This window comes from Electrophorus electricus, chromosome 11 (genome assembly GCF_013358815.1).
Source record: "Electrophorus electricus isolate fEleEle1 chromosome 11, fEleEle1.pri, whole genome shotgun sequence".
NCBI classification, from domain to species: domain Eukaryota; kingdom Metazoa; phylum Chordata; class Actinopteri; order Gymnotiformes; family Gymnotidae; genus Electrophorus; species Electrophorus electricus.
Window position 1 is genome coordinate 12070001 of NC_049545.1, and position 22009 is coordinate 12092009.

A 22009-nucleotide genomic window follows, 5' to 3' on the forward strand; every position below is an offset into this window, starting at 1 on the left:
CTGTAATTGGTGGGAAGTGCTTCAAGTCATTATGAAATCACGAGAACACGTTAGAGGGAAACTGACAAACGGGGATTTGGCACCTCGGTCTCAGGGGCTGCGAGGTTTAAAGCGACTGCTGACCCTGATCTGCGCACATGCTCAGGAACACTCAGCAAGAACCAGAGGCAACTCACAACAGAACTGTTCTGTACATGTACTATTATCTAAATAAATCTGAAGTTTGTATGACAGAAAATAACAACAACAACAACAACAACAACCACAAAAATACTGAAGGAACTCCAGAGGAAGTCTCAAGAAGAAACGAGCAGTATGGTTTGCAGGCTAATAAGAACTCAAACCAGTTCTCTGAGGAACCTCTGTACTTGGCTGTCCTTTCCAATTCAGACGTCTAGCCCTCACTGAGCCTACAGCTCCAGGATCGTGACTCTAATTATCCGCCGTCCCTCACTGTCCTAATCACCCTACCCAGAAACCTCCACAGTTCTACCGACTAATTCCCGTGACGTCAAATATTCATCATCCAAGTCCCTGCAGCCAAGACTGATCTCATTTCGCCAAGAGCGGGCCAGCATCCAAGAACATTAATTACCTTAAGACAGACTATGGCCAAGGACAAAATGAAAGTACCGCACCAAACTAAAGAGCAGCATCTTTACAGTCAGCATCACCGGAAACAGCAGCAGCTTCAAAAAGTCAGAGAGACTAGAAAAACAATACACAGAGTGTCAATAAGTTTCCTCTGAAGGTGTAGTTACGTTTCCACCCATACCAAACCAAAGTCTTTCCACTACTTATAATGCCACACAGTTAAAGATAAGCACAGTGTCACCCCTTTCTACGTGACTTGATCTCTAATGCTGTCTGCGAGAGCTGCTCAGGGCTCTTTATGCTTCCAAACGCTACAACACACTGTTGTGCATTTCGACAAATCTGCCAGATACCACACCGAGAACCTAAACACATATAAAACAGCAAGTGATAACTTTGAAGAATACACTGAAAGAAATCTCAAGCAAGAGAGAAAAGAGAGAACAACGAAGACTTGTCGGAGCAGGAAGCAGACGGGGACTGGAGAGCGCTGGACAGTACGGGTGTGCCTCCTCGTCCCCACGGTAACTGAGGCTGACGGTCACTGACAGGCCGGCTGGTGGCAGGACAGCCCCGGGGAAACGGGCAGTCACTGCTTGTTGGTAGCCGCCTACATCGCTGACCAGGCTGGCTCTGCATCAGGACCACCGGCCTGACAGGCAGACTGATGTGATCAGCTGGTGCCATCAGCCCAGGATACACGTCATCTCTGCCCTCGTGGGCAAGCGCCACAGCCAGCACCAGAAAACAGCAGCAGTCAGAGCTACACTGACACTTTAGTTCATCGGACAAAGCAACAACTACTGTACTTGACAAGTATAACAGCTCTAAAATTAATTTAAAGCTATAAAACATCTATTAATTCAGCTATTAAAAAAACAAAACAAAACATTTATTCAAACATTTCACCCCTACATTTAAAAAAAAAAAACCTGACAATCATGCTAACAGGTAGTCTGGAACACAGGACAAATGACACCTCATTTATATGTGGTATGATATAAATAATTTATATGTTTCACCACACATAGCAAACATGTATGATAAAATACATTTCAAAGATAACAGCTGAAGGGAACTCAGGTTGATATTATTCTACCAACGAGAGGCTCTACCAGTTAGTACTGGATTACCACTGCTTACACTGCGAACTAAAATCAGTTTTCAAATGATCAGAAGCACCTAAGCAACTTCCTTTTGAGAAGGAAAACACGGCTATGAGAAGGCATTTGTGAATGATGAAACAGTGACGGCAAAGTCGCAACTGCCTGCTCCTAAGAAAACTGATGAAAGACTCTTTCATGGGTCACTCTGAAGCAACACGTATACAAATGTGCCTGACCATGGAAAATTCCTTTCTACGCTCCTAAAGAGCCTAGTCTAAACGGAACAAACTTTAATGTTTAATTAAATTAGGTCATGATATTTCCACACATCCAAACAGGTCTAAAGCTGCCTGCATGAATAAGGAGAGCCGGTGGTAAAAAGAGTCTGGCCACAGGAGGGCGCCACAAAAGCCAAAGGAGTAGGAACTGCTGCAAAAACAGTGCAAGAACTCTTCAGTGAATACAGTAGGTCAATGTTACTCATTAGGTCAATAAAATGTTAATTTTGTATTTGTTGGCATGTAATGAGCCCAAAGGTAGCGCCTAACATATATACTCGTTTTGAAACTATTATGGTCTTACTATCAAGTAATAGAGATATGGAGTGTGAAGCCTGTTTGAAGCCTGAAAACATCATGGTTCCTTCACAATCGGCACAAACTCTGTGATGCAGATTGGTTAATTTACACCAGTGAAACGTTACAAACAGTGTTAAAGAGAAGACAGGTTCTCAAGTTCTCAAGCTAGCCAAGAAGGGCTTGGACCTTGGTAAACAAGGTTTGGGAAGCATCTGCAATGTTTTCAGGCAAAATGTTACCCATTATCAGCATCTGTCTAAACCTTAGAAAAGGTGAAATCACAGAAAATAAACAGCTTCTTGGTTTGGTGCAGTTTTTCTGTTGTACCAGCTGTCCTGGTGCTGGTTTTCAGGACAAAAGGGTGTTGCATTCTCACTGATCTTAACATCTAGACTCATATGAACTAGACAAAGATGGAAAAAAAATATATAAAGGGGACCAACAGGAAAACAGATAAATTAAATACTGCTTGAACTCAAGCCTAGCTAGCAACTTTATACTCAACAAGTTAATGCTTCTCTGACGCCAAACAAGTGGTGCTAATACGTAGTGCGATGTCAGTTTACCGGGGAGGTGCTACAACATAAAATGGAAGCCTAAGGAATCAGGATGTGTCAGGCAGAGAAAGAAATATTTGTATCTGAATAATCTTTTTTGGATAACGTTAACAATCATTTCCATGGGACATGTAAGTATTAAGCAGTGGCAAAAAAAAGGAAAGGAACAGTGGGCAGCGGCTGAGTTCAGGCTGCCTCAGGCTTCCCATCACCCACTGCTGTCACTGCACAGGAGCGTCCAGGCAGAAAGAGAGGAAGAAGGGGGAGGGGTCAGGGGGCTACCGGGAGGGCTTTACATCAGGCTGCGAGTGTGGCGAGACAGAAAGCAGACGGCGTGAAGGAGCCCAGCGGTTTAGTCAACTGGCACAATGTGGGGGCACTTGTTCTTTTACATGGAGCGCTCTTAAAGAACGCTCTCCTAAATATAACCAGCACAGTCAGTATACACTTGTCAAAGCGATGCGTCAAACACCTTCAAAACAATAAAAGAAAAGATTTCCGAACTGAGTTGAGTTTTACTTATTTAACAAACTGTGTAGCCTTTTGCTAAATAACTCAATTTAGGTACTTACAATTTATCAATAGCAAGACTATAGAACCCCCCAAAAAAGTTTTCCATTAATTTCCCTGAAGGAGTAAGCCAAGCTTGGCCTGGCCCTATAGCAAGTTCAGCCCAAACGTTTCCCCATGCAGGAAAATTCAGCACAAACCGCTACAAATCATCAAGGCAATGATATCCGACAACAATAGCCAATCCATGATCACTGCAGAAAAGTGAAGCTTGTGCCAAATCTCGTCAGTTATCAGTCCATTAATCATGTCAGGACAGACCACTAGCTTACAATTCTGATGCTATCCAGTCTCTAGGAATCTGCTGCAGTAGACCATTTGATGTCAATTTCTGCTGGTTGGGGGTGGTGATATATGCTATCGTGGGAAAACGGTGAAGCAGTTTATCGTATCATTTTAATGGCTTTGTTAATTGAGTTGCCTGATCTCTGGCCATTCTGAGACATGCAGAACCACTGTAAAGTGATTTAGTCACCAGCACTGAAAGGTCTTTCAGCATATATGATCTTTCCCTGGGTAGCTCAAGTTACAATCTTATGACCCAAGGAAAAAAACAGAATCTGCAGAGAACAAACTCATAAACTCTATGTGCTTATACTATCGTAATCCTTTCAAAACACATATATTTGATTAAGCCCAGAGAATTAAAACCCTGTGAACATGAACTGAAGAAATGGTGATCTGTTTATTTCAGATCCCCGAGAACCCAGAATTTTGGTTGAACTTCAAAACAACACGTCTCGTCAGCTGATACACTGCTGATACAATCCCAAATACAAACCACTTTCTGATGAACTAACTTACATTAAGAAAGAAATAAAACCATATCCTTGCAGACAGGCCACAGAATTAAACACTTGCATGGGAATTACATGATTATGAATAAAGCTGTCAGAAAAGGCAAACCTGCTCTTTTCAAATGCATCACACACAGATTCTCAATACGAGATACCGCCCTGAGAAAGTAAGTACTGCTCTTCATCCCTATGAAATTCTCAAGTTTATTGAAATATAGATTTCAGATTACATATTATTACAGACACCTTTTCAATATTTTTGGAGAAAATCTACACCACACTTTTGGGTTCTTGACCCCAACTCTCTGAGAAGCTGAAACAGCAGCAGCCTTAAATATCAGCACATGGTTCTTAAATAAGAAAATCAATCTGGACGATTTCTACCAACTAGCACTTTGCTTTCAGTAACACTTGGCTGTGAGCACTAGCACCGGAAACTGGCTGAACGCGTGCGGTGCCCAACGCCCGTCAGGAGCCGCAGTGCTCATTATGTGTAGATCTCAAACCTTCCACTTCCATTTTAGAATGGAGGTTGAAACGGATCCTCTCATGGAGTGCTCTGAATGTCGGTTTTGACGCGTCACGCTTCGCTGAGCGTTACTGAGGCAGACCTGGCAACCCATGCGAGCTGCACTCAGGGACGTGGGGCGCTATACTGAAAAACCGCCTTCGCGGCACTCCATAAACGGCCACTTCAGAGCGGTTCTGGGCAGGCTTCCAGTCCCCACCAAAAGTCAACAAACACAAGTCTTGCTAGATGGAGAAAGGGACGATCCCAGATCTAGTTCATATTTGAGTTGGATGAGAGTGCGATGGACCAGTTTGGCTTGAAGGATGGCAAGAAATGTCTGATTTTAATTAGAGGCAGTCAACAAGGTCCAGATACCATTTAAAACCCACAAGGGCTCCACATTCCAAGGGCGACTCCGGTTCCCATCCTTTCCCCCCTCGCTCGTTTCACAGTTGCTATTTTCTTACCTCTGAGGGTTTTATTACTCAAGCGCTTCCAAAGTTCAAGCTGTAATTACACTTAGATTCTAACACGAATTTAACACAAACAGAGGAAGGTCCTCAGCTTTGCTCAAGTGCTGCATCTACTCTCCGGCACCAGCTCCCACCTGCCACACGCTCAGCGCAAACAACCGAAAGGACGTCGGATCGCTGTTCATGGAGGGCATGCGACACGTTTGCAGGCTTACCAGTAGGAAACTTCTAAAGGCTTGAAGAAACCGCATTTAATGAGGTCAGCGAAGAAGGCCTCTGTCTCCCGGCATGCAGTTCCATTTCCTATGACAATGGTCTGGCAGCTGGGTTAGAAGAGGCATGTCAGGAAAAGAAAAAAAGAAGCGTCTTCATAAATCCCTGAGAGATTTCAACTAAACTGTTACCTCACAGTCGCTACACTCTGTACTTTTTGTAAAAGCGGATCTGTTAATTTAGATTGCATGACCATTAATATATGATGCTGCTGACACAAACAATTGCTTAGAGGAACAAAAACCTGAAAAATGTCTTTATAAAGAAAGCAGTGCAACTGTGTCCCATGTTACATTAGGTGGAAACAAATTGTTCAAAAGTAACCAAATCAGACGCTCAGGTTCGTTTTTAAGCAAGTTGACGTCTGCATTTATCACTTTTTCAGAATTACAGTACCTATATTGAAGCATGAGGTGGCGCAATTTGTCAGCTTCTCTGTTCCTGTTCGATCCATGCAAGTATACTACATCTGTGTGTAGGATCTGACCTGCAAATACACACAAAAGAAGACAGGCGCAAGGAGCACTTGGGTTTGTGACAAAATTAGCAGCAAAAATTCAAAGCCACAGGTTCTCTCACAGTAACTTGTGTATTCACAGCTAAAAACTTCAGGGCCTTTCGACTCTTGTATCATTTTCTATTTCTCATCCATTTTTAAGATACTGCCCCCTCCATCCCAAACCCCCTCCAGGAGACAGCCCAGCCTGTCTGCTGTCCGCTGGGGAGATGCAGAGACAGAAGAACAAGTTGTCTGACCAGATACCAGCAACCTGTGACAACCAAGCTGAGTTGGCGCGGGGGGGGGGGGGGAGATGGTGTAGATGGCTGCTGCAGGGCAGAGGGCAAAGCACAGCATTGCCACCTGACACGCCCGCCAGGCTGATCAGCTGCCTGTGAGGAGGGCGCATGTGATGCCCAGTGTGGAGCCTTGGCTCAAACCTGTAGATCAGACAGAGAGGGCACATTGGGCATCCCTCTCACACCTGTAGATCAGACAGAGAGGGCACATTGGGCATCCCTCTCACACCTAGAGATCAGACAGAGAGGGCACATTGGGCATCCCTCTCAAACCTAGAGATCAGACAGAGAGGGCACATTGGGCATCCCTCTCAAACCTGTAGATCAGACAGAGAGGGCACATTGGGCATCCCTCTCACACCTAGAGATCAGACAGAGAGGGCACATTGGGCATCCCTCTCACACCTAGAGATCAGACAGAGAGGGCACATTGGGCATCCCTCTCACACCTAGAGATCAGACAGAGAGGGCACATTGGGCATCCCTCTCACACCTGTAGATCAGACAGCAGCTTTCACAGGGTACAGGGGAAATCTCTTTAATGAACTCCAAAAAACCAAAAAACCAAACCTCAGCTTGGGTACAATGATAATTTTAAAACTTTTTTTGTCATTAGAAGAACATTTGTAATAAGTAGGAATTTTACATCTGATTGTTTTTCAATAAAACCTTATATTGCATTAGTGGCAATAATCTTTTAAAATAATCATTTTAAATGACCAGATCAGCTCATGTGAGATCACATGATCTACAGACCTCTAAAGCATTTCGCTTTACAAACAAAAAGATAAACATTTGCCTTATTAGCAACATATAATTGTGTACTGTATTTTATTAAACTTGATTAGTTGTCATTAGATATTCTTTATTTGGAGAAGAACTACACTGTAGTAAGATCTGCAGTGTAGTTCAAATGTTTCAAAAGAAATAGGATGTTTTGGTCCTGTTTCTCGGGAAAGGAAATTTTCACTCCTTGCACATAAACTCCAGCCAAGGGCTGAAGATTTCCACAGAGAGGGGAAGCTCCTTATTTCACACTGTATCTGTAAAGCCTGAAGAACTAATGCCAGCTGTGAGCGACTGATGAGTGCTGTCATCGCCTGTGTGTATTTACACTCGAACACACCGAACAGACTACAGCTGAGGAAAGACACGTGTGTACGTTCTGCAAAACGACTCAAAAGAAACACGCTGCTTGCTCAAGATGCAGGCTTCTTACGACGAGTATGCCGAGTTTGAAGTCCTCACTTCCATAAAAATCTCATACGGTAACAAAGATGAGGACCAAACCAGAGCCAAGACTGCACGTCACAACCCGCGACGGCCAGTCACCGGCATCTTCCATCAGGCTGACACCATCCGACGGCCGAGTCGGCGTGCCGAACCTACATGCAGTTCGGGGAGGCAGAGCTCTGTGGTGTAACGGGCTCTTACTGATGGGAGACAGGATTGCTAGTTTGCATCCGTGCCGGTATCCGGGGTCCACTCCCATGATGGCGCGGCCACGCACAGGGCACAGAAGTAGCGCTGCCGCAGGTTCCGCACGAACATGGAGACAGACTCCTTCTCTGCGCTTGTGGGTCAGCTTTGGTCCTGAGACAAAGAGAGAGAGAGCGAGAGAGAGAGAGAGCACAAGTATTCGGAAAGGGCCGCTCTCCAAATTCCCTCTCTGGGACTGACTAGAAAGGGTCACAAAAGCTCGAGTCCAGACCTGTATGCTCGGCTGAGCAGTGGCGTTAGGAGTCTTTTATAGGAGTCTTCCACAGCGGCCCTTAAAACCTTCATTAGCGTCTGTTGCGCAAAACCCTTTGGCCTCCACCTACACAATGCACACAACACCCACCAAAAATACTTACTCTCAGAATAAAGAAACGTGCGCTCCCTACCAGCGCACATTTGTAATAGTATAGCTTTACAAATCATACAGGTCCAGAATTCTACCTGCATGGGATCAGGATTTCTATGAAAATCTTTGTAACTAAACACATCATCAGTGAAAACAATTATTATTATTATTACAATTATTATTATTATAATAATTATTATTATTAAAGCATTATTTACATTATTAAAGAGCGGTGTTTAACTTGTGTGAAAACTCCATTTCTATTTTTGTGAAAAAAAAAACCTAAACAAAATAATTAGAATATAAAAAATATATAGTTTTTTATGATATTGAGAAAAAAACTTTTTCATAATTTTTCAAAGAAACTGAATTCTGCTTATGACCATTTTATGAATGAATTCACAAAACAAAATTTTACAAAACTGGACATTAAAAAACGTGACATTTGCGTTGAATTTTACAGTCTTTATTTGTGAATAAATGCCATCTGAAGTATACCCCGTCTATTTTGGGGGTCAGCATGACAGGTGTTCCCAGATTAATGGAACAATTATCTCAAATAATTCTGTCTTGATTTGTAAACATGCGTTATAGCATTTTCCTTTCGGTAAAAAAAAAAGGACATGTAGAGCGCAAATTTCAATGTGACATGTTAGAGAGGTAAGCTACAGAGAGAATGTTTTTGTAAACACAACCATAACAGCAGGTAATAGAAATAAAACAAGAACAAGCACACAACATGAAAGTGTGGGGCTGAAATCTACCGGAATAATCCATCACCCCCAACACTAACTTATCAAGCTTTAGCATTCAAACAGCCATAGAAAGAGATAAAAGGAAGGTGTGTGTGTGTGTGTGTTTGCGGGTGTACTGGCAGGGTGGAAAACTAACCTGACGTTGACGCACCACCTACAGAAGTCGGTCTTCACCCAGTCGGGGATGTTCACCTTGACTGTCAGAATCTTCAGATTCTCCCCTCGGTTAATGGCCAGTGTCTGTAACAAGAGGGTGACCTGTAGAGACGCCCGACAGGAGGCCTGGAGCTGTAGCGCCCCGCCTACGCCAGCCCTGCCTGGAGCTGTAGCGCCCCGCCTACGCCGGCCCCGCATACGCCGGCCCTGCCTGGAGCTGTAGCGCCCCGCCTACGCCGACCCCGCCTACGCCAGCCCTGCCTGGAGCTGTAGCGCCCCGCATACGCCGGCCCTGCCTGGAGCTGTAGCGCCCCGCCTACGCCGACCCCGCCTACGCCAGCCCTGCCTGGAGCTGTAGCGCCCCGCTTACGCCGGCCCCGCCTACGCCGACCCCGCATACGCCAGCCCTGCCTGGAGCTGTAGCGCCCCGCCTACGCCGGCCCCAGCATACGTCGGCCCTGCCTGGAGCTGTAGCGCCCCGCCTACGCCGGCCCTGCCTGGAGCTGTAGCGCCCCGCCTACGCCGACCCCGCCTACGCCAGCCCTGCCTGGAGCTGTAGCGCCCCGCCTACGCCGGCCCTGCCTGGAGCTGTAGCGCCCCGCCTACGCCGACCCCCGCCTATGCCAGCCCTGCCTGGAGCTGTAGTGCCCCGCCTACGCCGACCCCGCCTACGCCAGCCCTGCCTGGAGCTGTAGCGCCCCGCCTACGCCGACCCCGCCTACGCCAGCCCTGCCTGGAGCTGTAGCGCCCCGCCTACGCCGACCCCGCCTACGCCAGCCCTGCCTGGAGCTGTAGCGCCCCGCCTACGCCGACCCCGCCTACGCCAGCCCTGCCTGGAGCTGTAGCACCCCGCCTACGCCGGCCCTGCCTGGAGCTGTAGCACCCCGCCTACGCCGGCCACGCCTGCGGCGGTCCCGCCTGCTTTCTGTGGAAACAAACCCATGAGGGCGCTCGCGCACGCACAGCAATGTCCTGTAGGAAAAGCCACCTGCCTCTCTCACTTTTCCCCCAGCTGCTCTTGTAAGGGAAAGTGACATGCGGTTAAGCAAATAATTTTGTGTGTCTGACCTTTTCAGAGGAAAACCTTTTGTAAGGAAGGGGAAAAAAGCAGAGCCATCAATCCGGACCTGAAGCGGAAGAGCAAAGCTGACAAAAGCCAGCCACACACACACACACACACACACACACACACGGCTACATACCCCTCGCGTTACTGAACAGCCAATGGCCTTATCAGGGTGTGAATTAATGCACCCAGAAAAATGATGAAAATTGGATTTGTGTATTTGGCATTTTATCACCGTGAGGCAGCTGTTTTGTCATGTGATGTTCATCACATTTCAAGTTTTGCACGAAGACATGGAGGACATCAACGTTTCACCCAAGTCACTCTTGACTGACTTCCAGCTGGTTATGAGCGCAACACTGTCCAGTAACGTTTACATACATTGTTCTTAAAAGCTACCGTATATGGACAAAAGTATTGGGACACATCTCTTTGAATTCGGGTGTTTCATTCAGACCTATTGCCACAGGTATATAAAATGAAGCCCCCAGCCATGCAGTCTGCCTTTACAAACATTTGGGAAAGAATGTCTCATTCTAAAGAACTACCTGAATTCACTGAGTGTAGTACTGGAATTGGTTGGTACTGTTGCAACAAGTCAGTTCATGAAATGTCTCCCTTCCTACATATTCCACAATGAACTGCGAGTGGAATTATTGGGAATTTAAAGGGCTTAAAAAGAAACCACAGCAACTCAGCTGCGAAGCAGCAGACCACGTAAAGTTACAGAGCGGGGACACCAAGCGCTGAGGTGCATTTGTGGTTAGTGTTAAGACTCTGGAAAAGGTGCGTGTCAGCGTGACAGAAAGCATAAGAGACATGGAAAATGGTTGTATCCAAAAACAGGAAATCCCTTGGCTACAACACTGAACGAAAAAAAGCCATCTCAGTAGGAGATAAAACATTGTACATATATGCATGCTCTGGGCAAAACCTCTACTACATTTGATGAAAACATATCACCTAAACTGAGACAGGTCTTGCCATAGCAACAAAAACACACTAGACACACAAAAGAACACACGGCAGCTAATACATACAGAGAGAACACCACAACCTTAAGAGGTTTATAAGCCACTGATGGCGATGTCCTGTTCCTGTAATGCTTTAAACTGTAGTCATCTCTATTGCAGACTCTGAGTGAAGCATGAAAATGGTCTTTTACAAGGTAACGGCCACACACTCGTGAACATTACTGCAGAGTTCACATTCTTCTATCCCATTTACACACGTCTGCGATGCCAGAGAACTGCAGTCAGTTCCTAGTGCAAAACTGCATTGCAAAAATGTCCATTCACTCCAATTTGGTAAAGGGCAATATCACGTTACAATATCACGTTAACACGATTTGAAATAATTTTAACTAAAGATCTCTGGGTGTTTTACAAAGTAAAGAAGGCAGAGAAAAGAAAATACCGACACATTTCTCTGGATGTCTAAAACAATTTAAAACTTCATCCAGCTTTAGACAGATTGTTATCCGTTGCATAAAAGACTAAATGCAGCGTCCAAGTCCATTTTCAAAAGCCATCGGAAAGACCACAATATGGAATTTTAGTGCCGCAGAGCAGGAAGAGAGGCTGAATATTCAGCATATCGTGTTCTTTAATTCTAATGAAATAATAATTGGAAAAATATGAGGAATGTAAGCTACAGGAATGAATATTATTCTAAAGGCTGAGAGATTGCGATTCAATATTTGCTTTTCAAACAGGGTGAAGGAGCGGCCACGGAAAAGAGCAGCAGGAAGGCGTGAGTGAAAACAGAAGCCTGTCCTTATTACGGGCTTTCACACACGGAACACACACCACCACGGGCCTTCCCGCACCACAGTGAAATAAATACGACTGTTTTATACAAAGGGAATCGGAGAAAAAAATAATTGTTTGCATTTATTTATCTGTCACAGATTCGAAACAGTTTAAGCAGCAAGAAACAATGTCATTTATAGATCTGCCTATCCAGAGGGACTTGCACGTGGATCTGGCAATATTTTTCCAACAGCATGGCAGTCAGCAAGAAGGAATATGAAGCTGTATGCAGTACTCAAGCCTTTGTGGGAAGGGAGAGCAGAAAATGCATCAGCGGGTCATTTGAATTAATTCATCTCTTAATGCTAGCGTCAGATAAAAATAGCACAGCTTTGAACCAATTAGAGCCGCCTACACAAACTGAGAAAAGCAAGCCCCAAAAGGCAGCAAGTATCTAAGGGCTGCCGAGACGGAGTGAGAAGCGCGGCATACGGACATGCACCGCTAAATGGGGCACAGATGGAAAATGTAATTGGCTCTCGGCACAAGCCACCCCTTTAAACATCTGCACTCCCGTTTGCACCGTTTGCCACATGGTCCCAGATTAGGGCCCTCTAAAACTCTTAAGGATAAATGTCCCAAAAACAAAAGACCGATAACAGTTCTCAGGCTCTGAGAGTGGTCAGGACTAATTCTCGTCTGAGTTCCCAAAGAAGGCTCTGCTCAAGAAGAAAACTACCATGTTTACCCTTTCTTCTAAAACCTGGATACTAAAGATTTTATGGTTTCCAAAGAAAATGTACATCATAACAGAATTCGGTGGGATTTGTGGTTCACATTAAAAAATATATTTATATCATTGTAATATAACATTTGTTATATTTAATTTGATTCTTTTACATATACATATACACACACACAGACATACATATATATACATATACATATATGTGTATAGGTGTGTGTGTGTGTGTGTATATATATATATATATATATATATATATATATATATATATATATATAAAAAAAATCAAATATTTTATATTTTTGAATTTTAGGGATATAAAATAAACTTGAGTTTTGTGGGCAGAATTTTCCTAAAATTCTAAAGGCAACGAGATCTAGTTTAATTTCTGAACAGGACGCGTCAAATACCTGGTACATGTAACTAAGCAATCCTTTAGGGAATTTGACATTTTAAGCAAGCTTCTTCTTAATTTTATATACTCAATTCATATATAATTTTATATACTCAATTCATATATAAATGCCTGTAATCATAAAACAACAACATAAAATATTACAATTGTTTACAGGCCACATTATTATGCAATTTTCTTTAAATCATCATTTTCAGATTCAAGTTAAAAAATTCAAACTAGTATGAAGTCCCACTATAGTCCACTGCTCAGTCTGATGGGACCTAAACTCTTCTGGTGTGCTTCATATAAACCCACTCTTAATGGAGAATCAGCAAATCTGTACATTTTACAAAACATATGAGAGCACTTGGTTTTCACCAAGAAATAGAGAAATACACAAATGCACTCACTACTACAGGCACCAACACACACAAGCACACACACACAAATCTGGTACCAACGCGCTCACGTCTGATGCGCTAAATCAAACAAGCAAGTACATGTGAGCCCGCATGCCTCTCGTGACCACACTTCCAACCCTGGTCACTAACTAAAAAAGCCAGGAAATGCTTCAGTTTTGCCAGTGTGACGGCTCACGTCACAAGCAGATTAAATCAACACTGACGGCCTGCGTCGCCAGATCCACAACGGCGGCCGTACTGAACGCTTCAGAGGAGATGAGCCGTCCGCCGCTCGTTTGCTCGCTCACCTCGCTCACTCACATGACTCACCTCCTCCCGCACTCTCTCTCTCTCTCTCTCTCTCTCTCTCTCTCTCTCTCTCTCTCTCTCCCTCCCTCCGCCCCGGAGCAGCCGTCGCCGGGGAGGAACGTCTGTCGATCTTGGAGCCTAATCCAAACGCACGTGGATGGGGACGTGCCACATATGCTGGGAAGGGGAGAGGGGGAAGGACCCGAGGAGAGAGGGATGGGGCTGAAAGAGGGATTAAAGGATGACAGAGCCACTGTGACATGTGGCCTAGGAGCCAGGGGGCCTGTGGAACGAGGAGGCCCTCTGCAGAAGTACCATTAAACCCCACTGACAGGAGCAGAGAGGCACTGTGGACCTGGGGAGATGTCACAGTGTCACAGGATGACGCTGTGTAGGGCAAAGTGGTGAAATGTGCGTGTGTGTGTGTGTGTGTGTGTGTGTGTGTGTAAAGTAGTGTCTATGCCATTTAGTGCGCGCCAGAGTTCGAAAGGAAGCGTTCACACGTCCTCTAACAAAACCAAACTGCCGGTGCAATCGCACCAGGATCCGTCCGACCACGGCCCCACACTGTCTGCGGCTCCGTGCGTACCTGGTGGTGCTGGATCCGCTGCACGCTGCAGGTGAAGTCGTGGTACAGGCTGAACTTCGAGATGTCTTTAGGATTGCTAGCGTGTGGCTGCTGCTGCTGCTGCTGCTGCTCTTTGATAGCCGTTTTAGACAATGCCGACTGGATCGTCACGTCACTCCTGTCGCACCTGCCAAGAGGACATCCACATGCACGCATGTTCGTTTGCACTCATTTGCACAGACCAAGAAAGATCAGGTAGAGTAACAGCCAGAAGCCCGCGTCATGCCATCTCCTTGGTCCGACACCCTGTGCACCATTCATCAACAGTCGGTTTCTGACCACAAGACCACATACAGCATATACTGTTGGAGTGGGGGACCATTCTTCACTAAGCAATAACTATGACATAGCAGTAACATAGTAGCGAGTGTGTCATTAGCATGTGTGTATCAGGCGCAGCAGAGGTCTGCAACCTGTAACACACATCAGTGACTATTTTGTTTAGAGTGGCCTGCGAGACAGAAATATCCAGCCAACAGCAGCACTGTAGTTAGAAAGGCAACTGATTAAGGTCTTGAAAACTGAACCCTTCCATCTGTGCACTTATAAGGCGTGCCTACGAGTTAGACGTTTCTTATAAAGTGTTCAGTGAAAGTAGACGCATGTCTCACACTGATCGGATGTAGTTCAGGGTCTCGCGATCTTTAGCAACCATGTCAGCCAGGATCTGCTCCACTCCTGTGGCTATCTCCTCAATAGTGGACAGCCCTGTAAATCCCACCACCCACCCACCCACAAACACACACACACACACACACACACACACACACACACAGAGATACTGCATTGCAGGAACCTAGCAAGCCACAGCATTCACTTCTGTGTACGAGGAAGAACAGTCGGTTCAAATGTAGGACAATGCCAAATCACCAGAGTTATGACTAGAAGACTTCGGCACTTCACAATGCTATTTCTTCCATGAACACTCAGGTGTAATATCACATTTCATTGGTGTGAGTACTGTATGAATACCGTACAATATGGATATTTTTTAATCTCATGCTCTAGAAAGGTTCATGGCAAATTAATTGCTGCCCTCTAGTGGCCAAATTTCATTATAAACTTGCTAATTGAAGTGGAGTTAAATGAAAAATAACACTGGTTAAGAGTTTGGGACAAAGATTTTGCCCCGTGCTGTCCCATGTATTTTGCACACTGAATGCAAATATGCTTTCAGAATTTCTCTATCACATACTTTTTTTTGCAACCAGTATGCTCGCATATGTATAGTATGGAAAAGCGGCACCAGGGAAAGTTGAGCCCATCTATATTGGCAGACTATTACTGGACGCTGACAAAATGTGACAGAGGACATATTTAGGCAAAAATCATACCCCTGTACATTTTAGAAGTCTGTAATCTCTACATATTTCAAGTATAAGAGCAGACTTATTTAAACTCTAAAAAACACTATTAAACTGTGATACATGCACCAGTACTCATCAGGGTCAGCAAAACATGAAGACAGCTGAAAATAACAGAGGGCGATCAAAATACGAGCAGCCGAGGACCGTAACTCGTCAAGCGGTTGGAACGCGTGCGTGCCCTGAATGCGGCGTACCATCAGTGTTGGGCTTTATCCAGGAGTGCAGCTCCAGCGTTCCGGGTGACTGCAGCAGCCCCACGGCTGCGGGCTCCAGACCTAGCTGCTTTGCACGGCGGGCCTTCGACAACTTACTGCCCTTCTTGTAGGGCGCATACTAGAGACAGCACAAGTGCTATTATTTCATAAAAGAGGATTATTTTACCAAAGTCCTTCATGGATCAGAAACGGCTCACGATAAAGCAAGTGCAGGTTGGCAAGAGAAGCTGTGTGTTGTGCTGTGTGTGTGCTGACCACATGGTCCTGCTCATCAGCGCTTCTGCAGTTCTTCAGAGCCTGCTCCAGCTCCGAGGTCAGAACCCCCTCCTTCTTCAGTGTTTGGATTATGGACTGAGTCTTCTTTGCCACGGAGCTAACACACAGGACATTCACAGCATTTAGCTGATGCGTTTATCCACAGCGACTTACAATTATGACTGAGTCATAGTCGAGTGCTCAGGGGGCAGGGGTGGTTTGAAGCAGCTACCTTCCGATTACAAGTCAAGTACCATAACCACTGAGCTACACCACCACTGAACATCTGTCACGCATAACGCAGACTCCACTGCCATCTACTGCTTAGCTCCAGCATCAACAATATTCTCTTTGAAAAACATTAGGCCATAGAGATTATTAAAACGTAAGCAAACGATTCATTTTCACCAGTTCAGCCTGCATTGCATGGTTTCCAGCACCTTAATTTACACTCTGATTTATGACCCATTTCACTATTCTAAAAGAGGGAAAACCCCTCAGGCAGTCATGACTATGCTTCCACACCCTCAGCTCACCCACCAAAGCTCCTCGAGGGCCAGCTGCACATCTCTCACGGCATCCGCATCCATGTGATTGATCAGCTCTTTCCTGTAGCGCACTATGAATGGGATAGTGTTCTCCTCCTGCAGGAGCTGAGCAACGTTCCCACAAACCCACTGCTCCACACCTGTCTTCTCAGCTAAAACCTGTTAAATGTCAAGCATACAAGACTTTTAGAATCTCCACAAATGCCATACATCATCAGTGCTATTGAGCCAAGTTGCGGATAAGATTTTTTTACAATGTTTGAAATCCAAATATTTGTAATGTTTTTAAATGTGTAATTATGGCTGATTATACCCATAAATAATACCCATTTCCATTCATGCTCATTAAAGAAAGATTTTCCAGTGGTTACCTGTTATTAATGAATGGCAAGCAGCAAGGAAAAAGGATTACAGAACCACAGATCATTCCAGACTTGATGCAAAATCCCACCTGAACTGGATCCCAGTTCATCTGCAGTTCTTCCCCTAAAGAATTCCCAGACTTCAGCTTGATCGGTCTGCCTTGAGGTGCACTTGTGGTCTTCTGCTTTTTCTGCACTGGTTCATCAAAGGTGAAGTCATCCTCTGGCTCTTCCTTTTTAACCTTAAAGAGCTGTTTACTAGATGACTGCTCCTCAGCCAGTGTAGGCCCTGTCGTGGCCATACTGTCACTAAATGCCTTGTCCATGCTAATGGACTGCCTCTGAAAGACACAATTGGCAGTGTCAGAAATGTCAGAAATGGTCCATAGAGTTATATAAATATATATAAATATATATATAATTTTTTTTTTTTTTGTAACACAAAGAATCTTATGTCTTAGCTTCAAGCGAGTTTTTTAGGGGGTCTGAGTATTTAATCCTTTCACTTCACACAGTGGAAGACAAAGGCTTACCTCCTCCTTAACTCTCAGAGGTTGCACTGATTCGCCCTGATGAAAGAGGGCATCGTTTTTGTCGTCTTCTTTCCCCTCATTTCCAACCTCCTTTACCTTTAGGGCCCTTGGCGCTCTAGGCTTTCTTGCGGTTTTCGGTTTAGCCTCTTTGGGCTTGGCTACTCGTTTAGTAGCCGGTTTCTTCTCAACTGCTCCATCCTTTCCCTTGACGCTTCCTTTTTGCTTCTTCGGTTCTGGCAGCCATTCCTCAGGCTCGTCCTCGCTTGGTGCACTGCCTGACCTGCGGACACGCGTGTGAGCTTAGAGCTTTTTCACCTACGTTCAAATGACCAGCTAGTAACGTGATATTATTTTTGTTATACTACGGTTTAGCCAGAAGACTCTTTGAGTCTCATAACTCCCAGAAAAAAATGACTTTACGTGAGTGCCCGCCGAGGAAGACAACACTTACAGTTCATCTTCTGTAGCTGGTTCCTTATAAACCTTTGCCGTTAGCTTCCTCCGAATCATGTTATCATGTACCTCAAACTTACACCAAAACTAAAAAGATTAGCTAGCTAGTAGCTGGCTAGAATTCACTGACTATCCAAAGGCCAAATTAAACTTGAAAAATAGAAGCTAGATCAGACCTAGCTATTTGTAATTACAGTTGCAGAACTGGCTACCTTGTTCTTAGTGTTGTCTGTTCAAATGTAGCGCGTAAACGACATTCGCTAGCCAGCTAGCGTTAGCTAGCTAAATATCTCGCTTTTGAGATAAGATACTAGCTAGGACGCTGTCATCCTAAAATATAATGAAACGTCCACATCATAAACTGTAGTTTCATTTTCTTTCTTCATACATATACCTAGTAAGTGATTTTTCTCTCTAGCGTTTCTTACGTATTGTTACGTGCTGCTACATTTCAATGAATGAACACGGAAAGCATATCGGACCTGACTTTTTCAAAATAAAAGTTTTCAACGCCTATGTTTAGCCAAAGTCGTTACTATAACGGCTCTGGCTTAAAAGGCTTAAGCCATGAATGTTGATGCTCATGAGGACCACAGTATTATTGTTCTCTATACCCATATATTGCCCATACATATTCGATCCTACTAATTCAGCCTTTTCTTATTTACTTTTATTATAAAATAGCTCTGTTTTTAAGCTTATTTTATTGAATCTGTGACGTGACATTTATATGAGTGGGGAATTCATATATATATATATATATATATATATATATACTATATATATATATATATATATATATATATATATATATATATATATATGAATTCCCCACTCGCCCTCCTCCAGATGTTGTTCTCGGGATCTGTCGGAGCCATTCTCCCAGTTTGAGGGCTACATTCCCTGGTTAGTGCTCCAGTTACCAAGGTAACCACAGTTGCCTTAACCTTCCACCTTTTTCCCAGCTCTTCTGTCAGCCCTTGGTATTTCTCAAAAATATTAGCAATAGGAGTTACAGTGACAAAATTGGCCAGTCTGGAGAGTATAAAAAAAAAAAAAAAGAACTTTAGGTCAAATACAAGTAACAGTGAAAATGGGTGCATCACAACAGTATAAATAATAGTTTGAACTGAACATGCAAGAGTGTGGTGTAGCTCAGCACAGTTCAGGCAGAGATCAGCAGGCTTAATTTTTATCCCTTTCCTCAAGACCTCTGCTCTCCTCAATATCATCAACCAGACAGAAACCTGTCTGCGGTGGTATCACATTATGCCAGGGCAATTAGAATAGCTAACTTTATTAGCTGTTCGTTTGCCCTTTTAGCAATCATTAGGGAGACAGAATATCCTGCTATCACTTGGAGTCATTTTGTTAATTCATAACAAAAGTTTTAGGAGATAGTCTATGCTTACACGCATGAGTGGGCCGGTGGAGAAGTTGATTGGGTGGAGGAAACGGAGACTTATTCATACTGTTAGACTCATAGAGAGGTAATTCGGGAACTCAGACTTGCAGAAATAGGCCATATAAATGGCAAAGCAGGAAAATGGAGAGAACCTTTATCCAGAGGTGAGGTGGTGCCCTCAGGTAAGGAATATCCCCACATTTTCATGGGTGTTCATGAATGGACTGTCATTATCTGTTATTATCAACAAAGTAACCAACAGGGAGAGACAAATCACTTTCACCTTCATGTTCTCAGCTACAACCTTGCAGAGAGTGGGGTTGTAGTTACAGGGTGGTACTTTCTGTCCATTTTCAGTCACAACCATATAATTACTCTCATTATGACTGACCTCAGATCAGTATTTTAATGGCTATTTATGCCACATAATCACTTTCATTATTAATATACAGTGACCCCCTTTACACCCTGTCATTACAACTGACCTTATTAATGTGCCTATTAAGCACATAATTACTATCATTAACGGGCATAATCAGTGAGCAGTGTTTTTAAAAGGCACAATCACCTTAATTACCAGTATTGTTATGTCCCTTCCATCAGCAACAAAATTGCTTTCTTCATGACTGACCAGTATGATGCTCAGTATAATTTAAGCTCATAATAATAGTCATTAAAACTATCTATATTTTTAAAGAGGCATTTCACACACATAATAACTTTCATTTTTAGCATACTTATGGCCTACACATTTAAACAGTCCCTCTTATTACAACTTAGTACATCTGACCTTAGACCAGTATTCTTAACATTCATTTTCAGGCACAATAATCACATAATGTGGTCATTATGAAAGACCACAGATCAGTATATTTTCTAAATGCCATTTAAGACACATAATTATCTTCGAAATCAAATGTGTTTTTAAGACCCCGTCAGCCTTGTAATCTCTCTCATTATAATTGACCTCAATTTTAAAAGTCTCTTTTGGTCACATAGTCACCTCATTATGAACATGTTTAATCATTGTCATTATCTGTATGCTTAGAGCCACCTTTAGCCATTATTGCAGGTCCAGGACAAGTATTTTTGAGAGTGTCTTCAAGCATATTTACAATATTATTTAGACTGACCAAAGAAAAGTATTTTTAAAGGGCATTTCAAACATATAATTACAGTATAATTACACTCATTCTTTCATGCACATTTTCACTGTCATTATCAGTATTTTTCACCCACGTAATCACATAATTTTCTTATCAATCAGTATCAATCATTCTCTTTATGTGTGCAGATCAATATTTTGTTTTCTTGGTTTTAAGAAAGGGGTGTTGTTACTCCTGTCCTTTGGCATATTAGTTACAGTACAAACTATACAGTACAAAACCACAAAAAATCAGAATTAATTATTCCAATTTTTAAGTTAGGGTTATTTTTGCAACTTTTCTGCCTAGTGGTCCAGTTTAAAATAACCATTTACAATGTCACTGTTGAGGTGCAAAGGCAACTAGGTATCTAACAAAGTTAGCAGAACACAAAAAACAGCTAAGACAGCAATAAACACCTTGTTGCTTGTGAAGAGTGATCATAGTTTACCCATTAATCACATAATTAGGTAGGCATTTATACAGGTGGACTACATCAGGAATGTTCAGTAGTGTTAGTGTTTTTGTTGGAGATTTAGGTTCAGGTTAACATGCTAACTTACTGGTTTCAAAAAAATGTGGTGTTCATGATGATGTAATTGGAGGTGAGAATTTTGCTTTGCCCAGTGTGATAAAAATAATGATTTTAGCTGCTTACAGCTTGAACTACTATTAAAACATGTCATATGTATTAGCTGTCTAGACGTAACATGAAACATCCAGCACATTTAAACATATCAATTATTTTTGGACATTGCTGACAATGATCTTATTTTCTCAAGTCTATTATTATATTTTCACTTAAAAAAATAAAAATATTTTCTCAAATGTAAAGTAAGAGTCTTTATATGAGTAACTAGGTACCTCCCCGTAATTTTGCTTTAACAAGAGATACAAAGGTGCTTCACGTTTAACATTTATTGCCGGCTGCAGCTATAATTACTAACAATTGCAAAGTAAAAAGGGTACTAATAGTTTTTCAGACGTCATGCTGTTGACGTGTGAAAAATTCTGTGTAATGGACTGTAGTGGCAGTCTGGTGAAACTATGCCTGCATAGCTGCTTCCTTTCATCTCTGTCATCATCAACAACTCCTTATCTTCTGGATACGTGCCTACTGCATTCAAAACCTCCAGGGTGGTACCAATCCTCAAGAAGGGCACACTTGACAGCGTTACCAACTACAGACTGGTATCACTTCTCTCTTTCCTCTCAAAAGCCCTTGAACGAGCGGTTTATAATCAATTGTCTCTTTTTCTCACCCAGAACCAGCTGCATGATCCCAATCAGTCTGGCTACAAACCGGTACATACAGAAACGGCCCTCATAGCAGTGGCTGAGAAACTTCATGCTGCTAAAGCTGCCAAACAGTCATCTGTTTTGATTCCTCTAGACCTTTCAGCAGCCTTTGACAC

At 43.4% G+C, this 22009-nt stretch overlaps 1 protein-coding gene across 1 annotated transcript in view; it reads right to left on the bottom strand.

The window, feature by feature from the left end:
- The window catches only part of srbd1 (S1 RNA binding domain 1), a 50872-nt gene extending 32352 nt beyond the window's left edge, over positions 1-18520 (bottom strand). The window contains 14 exon segments of the mRNA XM_035531812.1: positions 5402-5509; positions 5856-5946; positions 7692-7781; positions 7784-7830; positions 7951-8076; positions 8995-9098; positions 14273-14438; positions 14923-15019; positions 15873-16011; positions 16149-16266; positions 16689-16855; positions 17148-17399; positions 17592-17871; positions 18043-18520. Coding sequence (XP_035387705.1) covers positions 5402-5509; positions 5856-5946; positions 7692-7781; positions 7784-7830; positions 7951-8076; positions 8995-9098; positions 14273-14438; positions 14923-15019; positions 15873-16011; positions 16149-16266; positions 16689-16855; positions 17148-17399; positions 17592-17871; positions 18043-18101 — 1844 coding nt within the window. The 5' untranslated portion in view covers positions 18102-18520.
- Positions 18521-22009: the final 3489 nt, after the last annotated feature.